Source organism: Pagrus pagrus, assembly GCF_965226575.1.
Source record: "Pagrus pagrus genome assembly, chromosome: 24".
Classification (NCBI taxonomy): domain Eukaryota; kingdom Metazoa; phylum Chordata; class Actinopteri; order Spariformes; family Sparidae; genus Pagrus; species Pagrus pagrus.
In genome coordinates, this window is record NC_140206.1 from 6,734,756 (window position 1) to 6,746,889 (window position 12,134).

At 43.2% G+C, this 12,134-nt stretch overlaps 2 protein-coding genes across 3 annotated transcripts in view; one reads left to right on the forward strand and one right to left on the reverse strand.

Moving 5' to 3' along the window:
* ect2l (epithelial cell transforming 2 like) overlaps window positions 1–12,134 on the forward strand; it is a 75,310-nt gene that overhangs the window by 51,506 nt on the left and 11,670 nt on the right. The window lies entirely within an intron of this gene.
* The window catches only part of filip1l (filamin A interacting protein 1-like), a 78,915-nt gene that overhangs the window by 43,354 nt on the left and 23,427 nt on the right, over window positions 1–12,134 (reverse strand). The window contains exons 2-4 of the mRNA XM_084346788.1: window positions 8,049–8,370; window positions 6,808–6,981; window positions 6,528–6,706 (exon numbers count right to left, since the gene is read on the reverse strand). Of these exons, the coding sequence (XP_084202914.1) occupies window positions 6,528–6,706; window positions 6,808–6,981; window positions 8,049–8,360 (665 nt within the window). The 5' untranslated portion in view covers window positions 8,361–8,370. The remainder of the gene's footprint in view (window positions 1–6,527; window positions 6,707–6,807; window positions 6,982–8,048; window positions 8,371–12,134) is intronic.

Sequence of the window (12,134 nt, forward strand, 5' to 3'; positions counted from 1 at the left end):
CTCTTTCCTCTGTAGCGCTTGTTTTGTAGATCTCTGCTTTGTTGTTGTGACCATTTTCTTTCTAACGACCGTATCAACACTCAGAATCTACACATGGACGAGAGGCTAGCTAACTAAGGAAGCTAACGTAACAGCTAGAACTGCACGATTTATGTTCATTATCGATTAGTTTGCTGAATGTTTCCATGATTAAATAATTATTTAATTACTCTATGATGTCAAAAAATTGAGGTTCTGGTTTGAGACGACACGGGATGTAAATATTAATGGTCCTCCTCTTTGGCTAAGCTGCAGCTACAGCAGTGCTTAGTCATGTAATTGATCTGATTAGTCAGTCAGTTGATGGAAAGAAAATCAGTTGCTTCATTTTGGACTGTTGGTTGGACAAAAGAATCAAATTAAAAACGTCCCTTAGGGCTTTGGGAAGTTTTGATGAAAGCTTTCCAGAATCTTTTGTCATTTAATAGACTACGATTAATCATAATGAAAATAATTGTTAGTTGCTCCTGAGTAATGTTGAGTAACCAGGTCAGGATCTCTGGAAAGAGACATTTATCTTATGGTTATCAAAAAAGGACCCAAATGCAAGATGCTAGGACAGGCAGGAAGATGAATCCTGAAGCTGAAGCCACTTAAAATTAAGGGCAAGCAACCAAACTGACAAAAACAGGCTAGGGCAAATCCAAAAAACTAGAGAGAAATCAAAAAAACTAGTTGAAGTACACAGGCAGGATGAAAAAAAAAACATGAGGAGCAAACACAGCGACACCAGCAACAAAACAAACCGACAAAAGGGTGGAAAAAAGACAAAGACAGGAAGTGGGAGGTGACGACACGACACACAAAGGGCAATTCTACAAAATAAAACAGGAAATATCCATCTAGCTCCATTATATTGAAGAAAATGCAGACATCTCTACCGCCAATACCTCCAAAACTCACACCTCACACCAAAACAATCAAGATTGGATAAACAACGCTACAGGAAAGAAGAAAAATATGTATTTTCAATTTTGGGTGGACTGTCCCTTTAACATGCTCCAGGGAGAAGGTCAGTCAGAAGTCAGAGGCAATGAAAAAATATCAAATTAAATGAAAAATATAAAAATATCCCGCAGCACATGTCACCCCAGGATGTAATCACAACTTGCTGCTTTCCACTGGCCCAGTAAAAAGGAAATGATTACATCCTGCTAAAATGCATCGTACAACAACAGATTAACGAGGGTGAAATTAAAGCCCGGTGCGACGTGGTGCCTTCTCGTAGCGTACATGTCGAGGCCGTGGCAAAACACAGAGGGCTGTTTCTGCTCTCCTCAGACAAGTGATAAGTGGCTTTTCCTTGTAGAAGTCAAAGCTATTTCAGGGTTTGCACTTTCTCTGGCGCTCTGTAATAATGTTTTGGAAGGAGTGCAGAGCAGAACAGAAGCCGCTGAACAAACTCGGGGTTTTGTGCTTGGGCGAAGGACTGTAATGTCGTTTACTTAAGCTCCTCGGGGATTCTCTGTTTCTTCCTGCTCGAGGCAGTCTCGATGACATGTCTACCTCGACATCTTGAGGGGAATCATTGGACTGCGAGATGACAGAAATATATCTTCTTGTTAAAGCAGAGTGCATCTCCCAGTTTTATTGACAGCTGGACTGAAAGTTTTGAAGATAACTCTTTATTGTGTTGGACATCAGTTCGTTCGTTCGATAACGTTTTACGAGCCTCATGTCTTTGCTCTAAATATGAAACTAGAGCCAGAAGTCAGTTATCTTAGCTTAGCATTAAGACTGGAAACAGAGGAAACAGCTAACCCGGCCCTATCTGAGGGTAACACAATCCTCCTGCCAGACTCTGTAAAGCTCACTTATCACCATGTGGTATGGACTTTGTGTGTTCAAACATCAAGTTGTGTTTCCTTCATGGCGTCCAACAATGCATGCAGGACCAAGAAATTGAACTAATATGAATGTTTTTTTAACACTCGAAAAACCCTGCAATCATGTAGCTTACATTCAATTTAATTCCTCAAACTAAACCCAAAACAAGCAGTTAGTCCGAGATGTCGCTGTTGCCTAGATTAAGCTCATCAAAGTCGCTAGCAAAACAACACGGTACGTAAAATAAGCAAAACAGAAATGCCAAATATCGCTATGAGATTACAAAAAGAGGGCAACATATCACAGGAGTAACTGTAACTGCTGCTGACTGTAGCTCCTGTTAGCTAGTTAGCTCAGTTAGCCGTGCAGCTAGTGGTGCTCTTAGGAGCTCGAGGTACACGGTGGTATTAAGAGACACGCTGGTTAGCATGCCAATTTACACAATACATAAATTATCTGAACAAAAAAGTGAGCACAACCAAAATTAAAGGTGCAATATGCAAGAATTGGCCACCTATAGAACACCTAGCTAGTTCGCTCAATTAGCCGTGCAGCTAGTGGTTTAGACTGGGAGCTCGGCGCACCAGGGACTGTTGTTTTCCACTAAAATCTTACATATTGCAGCTTTAAACCCTAGTTTCATCTTCCAAATGTGTTCAAAACCTGTACGATCAATACATTTTCTGAATTTGAGACTAAAGCTTGATCATAAACAATAGAAATGATGGTCAAAACTGTGAAAAATATCCAGAAAATTACGCAGCAAAACCTTTCCTCTTACATGATATTTGCACCTACATGTTGAGTTTGGCCCATTTATGGAACAAAAAGAAGCTGAACCCCCACATGTACTCTCTTGTGCATACACTTTCAGCAGTACAATAAAGTATAACTCATAATTATCCGTATGACGGCACTGAAAACGCTAACGTCTCATGTGAGGATTGAGGGAATGAGGTACAGTAAGAGGACACCTCTGAACAAACACGTTTGCCTAATAACTTTGCACACACTCGCATCTATGTCCTCAGCTACATAAACAAGGCTGCGTCCAACACACTGAAGACAGATGACACTGGCAGATGCTGAACACATTGTTACATGGACTGACGCTGAAGTCCCGGGACCCAAAAAAATACACAACCATCAACTATTTCCATGGTAATCTGGCGTCTCGTCGAACATGCAGCGTGATTGATGCTTCTCAGAGCCGTTAGGTTAGTTTTTCTTTTTTGTCCTCCTCGCAGTCGTATAAAACCTTCGCCTATTCTCACGTGGTAATTAGCTGGACCCTGGACGGGGGCCTATTTTTCATGGCAGCCTGTCCTTCCTGACATGCCCGGTGACAAAGCGCAGACCGTCGTCATACGGTCCTCCGGTCCAACTCAAACATTCTGCTTCGGCTAAAGTGCAATGATGTGATCGTCCCAAATAGGTCACGGGCCGACGTCCAGCTGTGTTTCCTTTGTGAAATTAATTGCTGAGGGTGCATGTGTGTGTGTGCCTGCTTGATTCTTTTGTGTGTGTGCGCATGATATGTGATATTGCTGAGGAGGCAGTAAACAGAGCGCTGCCCAGTAAATGCTCTCTATGTGACATTTACAGAAGAAATCAGTCAGACATGTTTCCACCTCCAGCTGTCTCTGACTTAGCTGGCAATTTTAATTCATCCCAGACTTGTCTCACATTACAGTATTTTATTCGATCGCAGGCATTAAGACTTTTGTAACATGTCTCAAAATGTCTCGAAATACAGCACAAGCAGCGTTCAATGCTATGAAACTACAGCTTAGTGTGTTATCAGTGCTATATTTCATTCAGTAGCACATGATAGAGTTACAAGGATTCCTGTTGCAGTACAAAACATCTCGGTTTACAGCCGTGCCAGTGTCAACACTTTGAGCTAAGTGCTTACATCAGCATGCTAACATCCTCACAATTACAATGCTACCAATGCTGCTGTTTAGCAGGTAGGTTGAGTGTGTTAGCATGCTAACATTTGCTAATAAGTAGGGGTTGAGCAGTGTGTTTTTTTCAGGGCCAATTATTAGTAATCCCGGAGGATTGTGATCATTTTGGTCATCATGTCATGTAATCCTGTAGATTTTGAGATAATTTACAGGATAAGTGTAAACTTTGACCTGTAGGTGGTGTTTGTACCGTATCAACAAAATCTTGAGGTATCATCCTCTGGGGAACATGAATGTTTCTACAGAATGTCATTGCAATCCATCCAGTAGTTTGAGATACAGTATTTCAGTCTCGACTAAACGTCTGTTTGTGGTCTTGGGTCAGTTAACAGGACAGAAGATTGAAAAAAGTTCAAGCATAACTCCAAATTTCAGTAATTTTGATCCACTACTATGGTCACGGACAGTTCAGAGAGTTACCACATCAGAGCACATCGTGAAACCGCTGCATAAACAATCCGATCTTTAAGTGTCCCTCGTTCTGAGCTGCCTCTGAGCCTCGCTGGCACTGAAACGCAGACTTAGCTGAAGGAAAGTCATCCAGGGATATGGTTTTTCCCTCTGCTTCACAAATATCCGCAGTGCTACCATAAAGCAGAGCTGTAAATGTAAAGATTGTTTGTGTTTTTAAGCTCAAACCTAAATTATCTGTCGACAGACTCCCCGTCTCGGTCGCTGGATCATCTCCAGTAAAAACTCTTGGTTTGCTCCAGGTTTGTGCAGAGTTGTTCAATAAAAGGTGATAATAAAAGTGAAGGACCTACATCAGGTCATGGGAAAACCAATAATGGAATTCTTTAGTTTGGTTTTTCCCCTGTAATCCTGAGGAACACTTTGATTTAAAGCGAACATTACATGGGATTATTAAGACATTCATGCTTTGGCAGAGCTGAATTGGAAAGAGGATTTTACAAGCTGACATACTGCTTTCGAGCAAGGCATTTAACTCAAGTTTATTCAGCAGCCACTATCCTCCAACACAAGGTCATGGGAAAAGAGAAGAATTTGATCACCCTACTTCGACTGCTGAAATGACTCGAGAGGCTCTCTAACTTTGAAGAACATGCTGACATTGACTCGTAAAGACACTGCAGGGACAGTGAGGCAATTAGAGATGACAGATGTGGCTAAAATAAGAAAGCTGCATCAGTCGTGATTTTGGCTTCAGTTTCATAATGCACTCATGGGCCGAATGAATGCACGGTGTGTGGCGTTGTCAGTCGAAAGTCTCTCGACAAAGTCGGAAGGGTTTTTTCAGTTTCTGCCTGTTGGATCTTAATGAGCAGTTGCACCACTGTGGTTGGTCTTAGGATTAGGGGATAAGTTAATTCTTAGATGCAAAACAATTCGCTCTTGAAAGATCATGTCTCGATACAAAGAAATCAATAAATCGTACATTTTAAACCCAACTCTCGACATTATGATCTCCTGTTACAACCATCCGGAAAGTAGCAGTTAGAAACTGATTTGGAAATGGCAAGCACTTTCAAAGAAGACTCGGGACAATCGGATGAACTATCTGTCTGTGACAGTCGATCAGAGGCTAACTTCAACCAATCAGATCCACAGTAGGAGAGTGCTACCACCAGCAGAGCCCGGTGGTAAATCAAACTCTTTAAAAGTCCTAAAGAGAAGTGCAAAAACATCTTTTTCATCAAGAAAAGCTTTCAGTGCTTTCCCTGTGCTGAAAGATCCAAGTTGTAAGAAAGTTGATCTTTGAGTCTCATTCCCAGCTCGTCAAACGCTGATGCTTTGGGATTGTAGGTCAGGTTGGCCGCCATCCCGAAGCATCAGTATTTGACGAGTTTGGAATACTTTCAAGTTGGACCTCAAAGCCCAACCCGTCCTTTTCAAACAAATCGCTTCTCTCTCTCACTGGTCTCTGTCATCACACCTTCACCACGATCGTAGCTGCCAGTAGTTTCTAATAGGACGCTGACTGGTTCAATACCCAGCCACAAGCACATAGCTTCAAGCCTGGTGAGATGACCGTGCAAATCCAGCTGCCTCGCAAGGTCTGCTCCTCACAGCTGAGCCAACTGGATGGTGAAAATGTGGTGCAAGTCCAGCCGAATGAGGTGTAATCATATACAGTGGTTTCATGCCATTAAAAATGCTGTCATTTAAGATCAAAGCAACATTAGATCTATAGTTTGGGACTGGATTTCTTGGAGACGTCACAACAGACACATTTTACTGATGGCATCTTGGCATTGATAATGACTTTATAACCACATCGTAGCCCTCTGATTTGGAATCAAATCGAATGGCGACGTGCCTTGAGACTCCCTTTCTTAACTGGTCTATCACAGTCTTTTGATGCTAGTTTGACTGAGGAAAAAAACTCTGATGAGGCTCTGACAAACAGGAATCAACAGCCTCGTCTTCATTGACACCCTATTTTTGATAGCTCATGGATGTGTCTCCTAAGTGACAGGACGCTAGCCAAGGCAATTTGCTTTAATGAAGTTGAAGGGCATCCAAAATTAGCATTTAAATCAGACATCAGAATTTAGAAAGTGAGTGTGACACTGACACTGTCCCCTGAAACCAAAATGAGATTTTCTGTAATTGCTTCGCGATCAAATGTCACCAGATCTCTCCATGACGTCGGCATAAATGCATTTCGATGTTTACTGGAGGACTGGCAGCTCAATTCAGTGAGCTCTTGTGCCTGATTGGTGCACTGACCTCTCGCGCTCCTGCTCCAGCAGGTTGGTGAACTCGTCGCTCTTCTTCATGAACTCTCCGTGGTTCCTCTTCTCGTCCTCCAGCTTGTACAGGGCCTGTTTGTGCGACTGCTCCACCATCAACAGCTGCTCCAGCATCCGCCGGTGTGTCTCCCTCTGCTTCTCCACTAGCTTGTCCAGCTGTGGGGGGAGGCACATAGAAAACATCTGTCACATCTGGACTGCTCTGACACAGCCATTGAGGGCATTTTCCTTTAATTGTGATTGAGAGGTGGTGTTACCTCTTCCATGGGCTTCTCATAGATGTCCTCCTGCAAGGCCTCAGCCTTGCCCTGGATGGCGTCCCTCTGCAGGGCCTGCAGCACTTTCTCTGGTGTGACGAAGCCATATTTGGCCTCCAGCAGGGCCAAGTCGAGCTTCTCTGCCTTCAGCACTGTGATCACTTCATCTCTGGCCTGTAGTGGGTAAAGAAGATGGATCTGGTTAGATTCAGCCTGAAATTCGTTGGTATTTGAAGATCTGGGAATGGGATTCAGCTATCATTCTCCAGAATTGTCTTCCCTACCTTTAATGTTTGATGGTAGCTCCACCAATAGCAATAACCATTCATACACAATCACACAATGGTGGAAGAGCCACCAGGAGCAATTTGGGGTTCAGTATCTTGCCAAAGGATAAATCAACATGTAGACTACACGGGCCAGGGACAGAACCACCAACCGCCTAATTGGTGGACTACTGCTCTACCTCCTTTTCCACAGCCGCCCTGAGTAGTAGAGTCATACTTCCCAAGATCTGTAAACACGCTTTGATGTTTAAAATTGGTGGTGTTACACTGTGAGTACAGAAATTCACTTTGAAAGTGAAGCTAGTCTTTAAATGGTCAGTTTGAAAACCTGCACTGAGTTGAAAAAGTGTTTCACTCTTGAAGTCTGGTGGTACGTGGACCCAAGGAGGGACTTCTGCAGGGTTAGGGAAGGTACGAGGGGATACATGAGAACAGTAACATAAATAATCAATACTGTACCATGAGATCAGATAGATGTTTGAAATGCGCAGCTTTAGAAAGCAAAATTGACTAAATCTACAGAATAGAAACAGTGACCAAGCATCAGCTGCAGGATTACTAGGTCTTGTATTGATTTATGAGGAATCCACCACAACAAGTCCAGTACTGTAGAACAGATACTTCTTTGTCTGCCCTGCTTGCCTTTGTCTACTTTGTTTCCTCGTGTCTAGCTTCTTTAATCTCAGCAATAAGACAAACTCAGCCTTGTTCCAATCATACAACATTACTGCCAGGGGCTTCCTGGATCCAGTGTTGGAATGACAGGAAGTAGCCTCAGCTGTTAGCTGTCCATTAACACTGGCTTTTAGTCCATCTCGAGTGGCCACTGACCACTGATCCACCGTGTCTGACTGTATGTCCGACTGGGGCCGGTGCCATGTCTGCAGGCCTGTCTGCTGCTGTAACAGCTAATTGTTCCCAGGGCTAAGTCCAACTTTGCTCAGTTTGGATTACCTGCAGCTCTCCCTCGAGCAAGCTCAGCAGAAAGACGAGGTCATCTCTGGAAAGGTCCCTGGTCTTCTCCTTCCGACCCGCCTTCGTAGCACCACTGGCGTTCCCGTTCCCACTCCCATTCCCACTAGCACAGGTGCTGTTCTTGGCCATCTTGTGATTCCTCTGGATGGTGCCGGTGTCGTCCGGCGGCTCCCGATGTCGGCTGCGGCGCTCGGCCCTTCCGGAGGGCTCCTCTCGCTCTGCAGAACGCTTGCGTGTGTCCGTCTGCTTGGCTTTGGTTACGTCCTCCAGGCTGTTGCTGCGGGATCTCATGTTCCTCTACCTGTTGTGTGGAAGGAAAATGAAAGGACAAAGATGTTTTATGTAAATGTCTTTGCATTAAAGGAGAGGTTCACCCAAAAATAAAAAGTTTAGTAATTTTCTACTCATGCTGATGGAAAGTATGGTGGAAGTTTCGTAGTCCACAAAACATTTCTGGAGTTTCACAGTAAAACAGCTTTACAGCATTCTCCTAAACAACTGAAGTAGCTGGGGACTTGTTTTAAACGTAAAAAACAACAGAAGAAAAAACATAAAATGGCTCCCATACTTCTCGTCCAGCATAATCCAAGTCTCCAGAAGCTCCGAGATCCCAAACTGACTTGAAAAGACGTTATTTAAACGCATCCATGTCAGACGGGGTGTGCCAACGCTGTTAGCTTAGCAGCTAAAGTGAGGTTTTGGCTTAAAAAGGGTTAAAATAACATCTTTTTAAATCAATTTGGGACCTCTGGGCTTCTAGAGATTTGGATTATGTTGGATGAGCTGTGCGTAGCCATTTAATGTTTTACTTTTGGTTGTTTTTTAACATTTCAAAACAAGTCCCCATCTACCTTAGTTGTTTAGGAGAGTGCTACACTGCTGTTTTGCTGTCCAGCAATGTTTTATAGACTACGAAACTTCACCCGACTTTCCTTCAGCATGGGAGTATGTAATGGCTGAATTTTTATTTTTTGGTGAACTGTTCCTTTAACCTATGAGCGAGGCAACGGAGCATAATGTGCCAAATTTGGATCAATGACCTTGACTTTAAAGGGCTTTAAAGAACAAATCACTCTCAGCTGCTGTTACACTGTCATTTGTAATCAATCTGTGATGTTTGGGAGTCACAAGGACACACGTTGTGGCTGATGAAATGTCTTAATCTACATTTTCTGGCTGGAGCATTCAGGCTTTAGAGGTCATGGATGCCACTTTCACTCAGCCTGCCTATGTATCCAAAACAAACCCTCGAACAAACCCTATGCATCCAAACAAATGAGAACAATACTCCACCAAACAAAAATGCAAGTCGTGTCATCATCCTTGGATACCATCTAAACATAATCTTTGTTTATTACATACCATACTGTGCAGTGGGATCTCGTCACACTGTCATCATGCTGCAAGCAGGCCGTAAACCCGACCTACGTACTGCGTCCAGGTCCACATTTGTCATCCGTACAACGCAACAGCATGTCGTCATTGCCTGACATGTTATTATTAGTCACTCAGCGGAACAGAGTCATCATCACCACGTCGTACCCCCGGCCACAAAGCGTGATTATGCCACAAATTCCCCAACAGTGCCAGAACTCTTTTGGACCCGGGACCTCAAGTCCTGTCGCAGCAAATTACCCAAAGCTGCCGAACGACATTCACGGATGATGAATTTTCCCATAACGTGAAATTCTTGTCCTGAAAACAGCGGCCAAGATCGTTCTAGCAGAGGATTTAGGCACTGCGGTCTACTTGTGTACCTACTTTGTCTGTTTTACAGATGATGATAGGTGGTCTCGTGTGTTTGGGCCCGGATCGGAAAAAGGGGCAACATCCGAGATGACTTAGTGAGTTATGAATAAAGAGCATCGTGGCTACCAAGCGAGGTCTGTTTGGAGTATACAGTGTGTCTTTGTGACATCTGGTTTATGAATGGGCCATTCAGTGACTCACTGACTTTGATAAATCGAACGATGATAAATAGGTGAATGCTGTAAACTGCAGTCCTGCAGGCAAAAGAACCGTAAGCCTCCTTCGCCGAGTAATTTATTGCCTTTTCAGCATTATGCTCGGCTAAAAGTAAATACATCCAAAAGACGAACCAGAACTGAAACAAAAACATGCTGAGACTCATTTCTGATCGTTTGATGTGAGAGGGAATAATCTGCCTAGAGGCATTACATCATCATCTATCAGGCTCGACTGGCGTCGAAAAGGTTTCCATCTAACTGAGCTCAGAAGTTCCAGCTAAAGACAACATTTCACAACGACGTCCTGTCATTACCACAAAGCAATGTCAGTTTTGATTGTACTTCTGGTGAAAGATTTCCCAACATGTGAGGCTTTGTGAGCTGAGCTTTCATCTGCTCTCAGCCGTTAGTAGCTCATCCATGAAGACCAGGAAAAAGCGATTAGCTCAACACGAAATGAAATTAATTGATAAAGCTGTTAAATTGCAAAGGGGTGTGTATTAACAGAAACTTAACCTAAAAAATGAGATTGACACTAAAATAGCTCTGTTTCAATTTACCAGTTGGTTTCCCATTTACTAATTTACATATTACTCAATGCATTACAGCTATTTATACATTTCAGGTACTTGTACTTTCTACTTGATACTTTACAGACAAAAAGAGGGAGCTGGATCCAAATGATAATGTTACTAGCCAAGAGATAACTAGCATCAGTGAAGCAGCCACCACCACCTGCGAGGAAGAGGATGATGTAGATAATGGCAAAGATGTCCTGCGTGTGTTTATGTTAATGGATAAAGCAGACTTTCAGGGGCCGAGCCAAGGAGTACTTTTACTGATAACACCTCCATATTTTTGCTTTTGTAGAGTTCTGGCTGCAGTAAAGGAGTATTTTACTGCTTGTTCTTACTCAAGTAAAAGATCTGAACACCTTTTCCATCACGTATATCTACAAGATAAACCGAAATAAGTCAAATAACTCAAAAGCACCTGAAAAAAAGACCGAACATACACCAAAACTACCCACACTGTGATACAACAACAGCTGACCTTGTATCCAGTGTTCACTCTATTTAAACTTCTCGTTTATTGTCTGTTTAAAAAAACAAAGAAAAGTGATAACTCTTTTCAGCCGTCGTCCGGAGTTGCTGCTGAGACAAAAAAAACGAACATCTCGCCCTGATTGGACCTCAGAAACAAAGTGTTCGAGACTCCTGCAGTGTGCGTCCAGCCCGTTGTGTGAGGCCCTCTGACAGTTTATGAGTAAGAAAGATGGCTGGGTGATTGCATTGTGCACACTCTAGGCACGGCGCCACATGATTCAGGGCTGAGGTAATTCCCTGCAGTCGAAGACAGACTCCACATCGACTTACTCACAGATCTGGGCTGCAGGCGATAGACAGAACCCGCTCCGCTCAGATTTAGGTAATGAGCGTTCGTATCTTTCCTGTGCAGTATTTCAAGGACGCAGAACAGTTTGTATGTTTGTAACTTTATCCTGGACGTCATTAGAACGGTATGTAACCTCTCTAATGAGTTACTGCACTGGCTACATAATTACCTCAGCCATCAGTCACTCCCGCAGCCTGTTAAGACCTTACATGATGCAACAAACTCACAGATGCACAAAAAGCTGCAGGGTTTAGAGATTCAAGCCGAGATTGTGCAACAGATCCGAGGGTCACAGACATGTAACGCAGCCCCGCTGGGATTCCCACATGTGCAAGTATCACATATCTGCAAAATCTCCAAGATGGATCAGAAATACATCACATAGTTCACAAAACAGTTCACAGAGAGGACGGGAAAAAGGCTCCGTATTGGATCTGACGTATCTCCAGATCAGTCCCTTTTCTGTCCTGGTGGGAGTTAAATAAATTAGTTTTGAGATCAGGGTTATATCTCTGGCAAATGACGGTCGTGATTTTTGTGAACTGTGTTATTGGTTATTGGAAACTTGGAGCAAAGCGGTCAGAATTGGAAACACTTGAATGAGCGCCGGCCAAGACTGTGCTGCTTTGTGTTCACGGGCTGATGTGAAAATAATTTGTTGAACTGTAGCTACACGGCTCAAAACACCTTTCTTTCATTATAC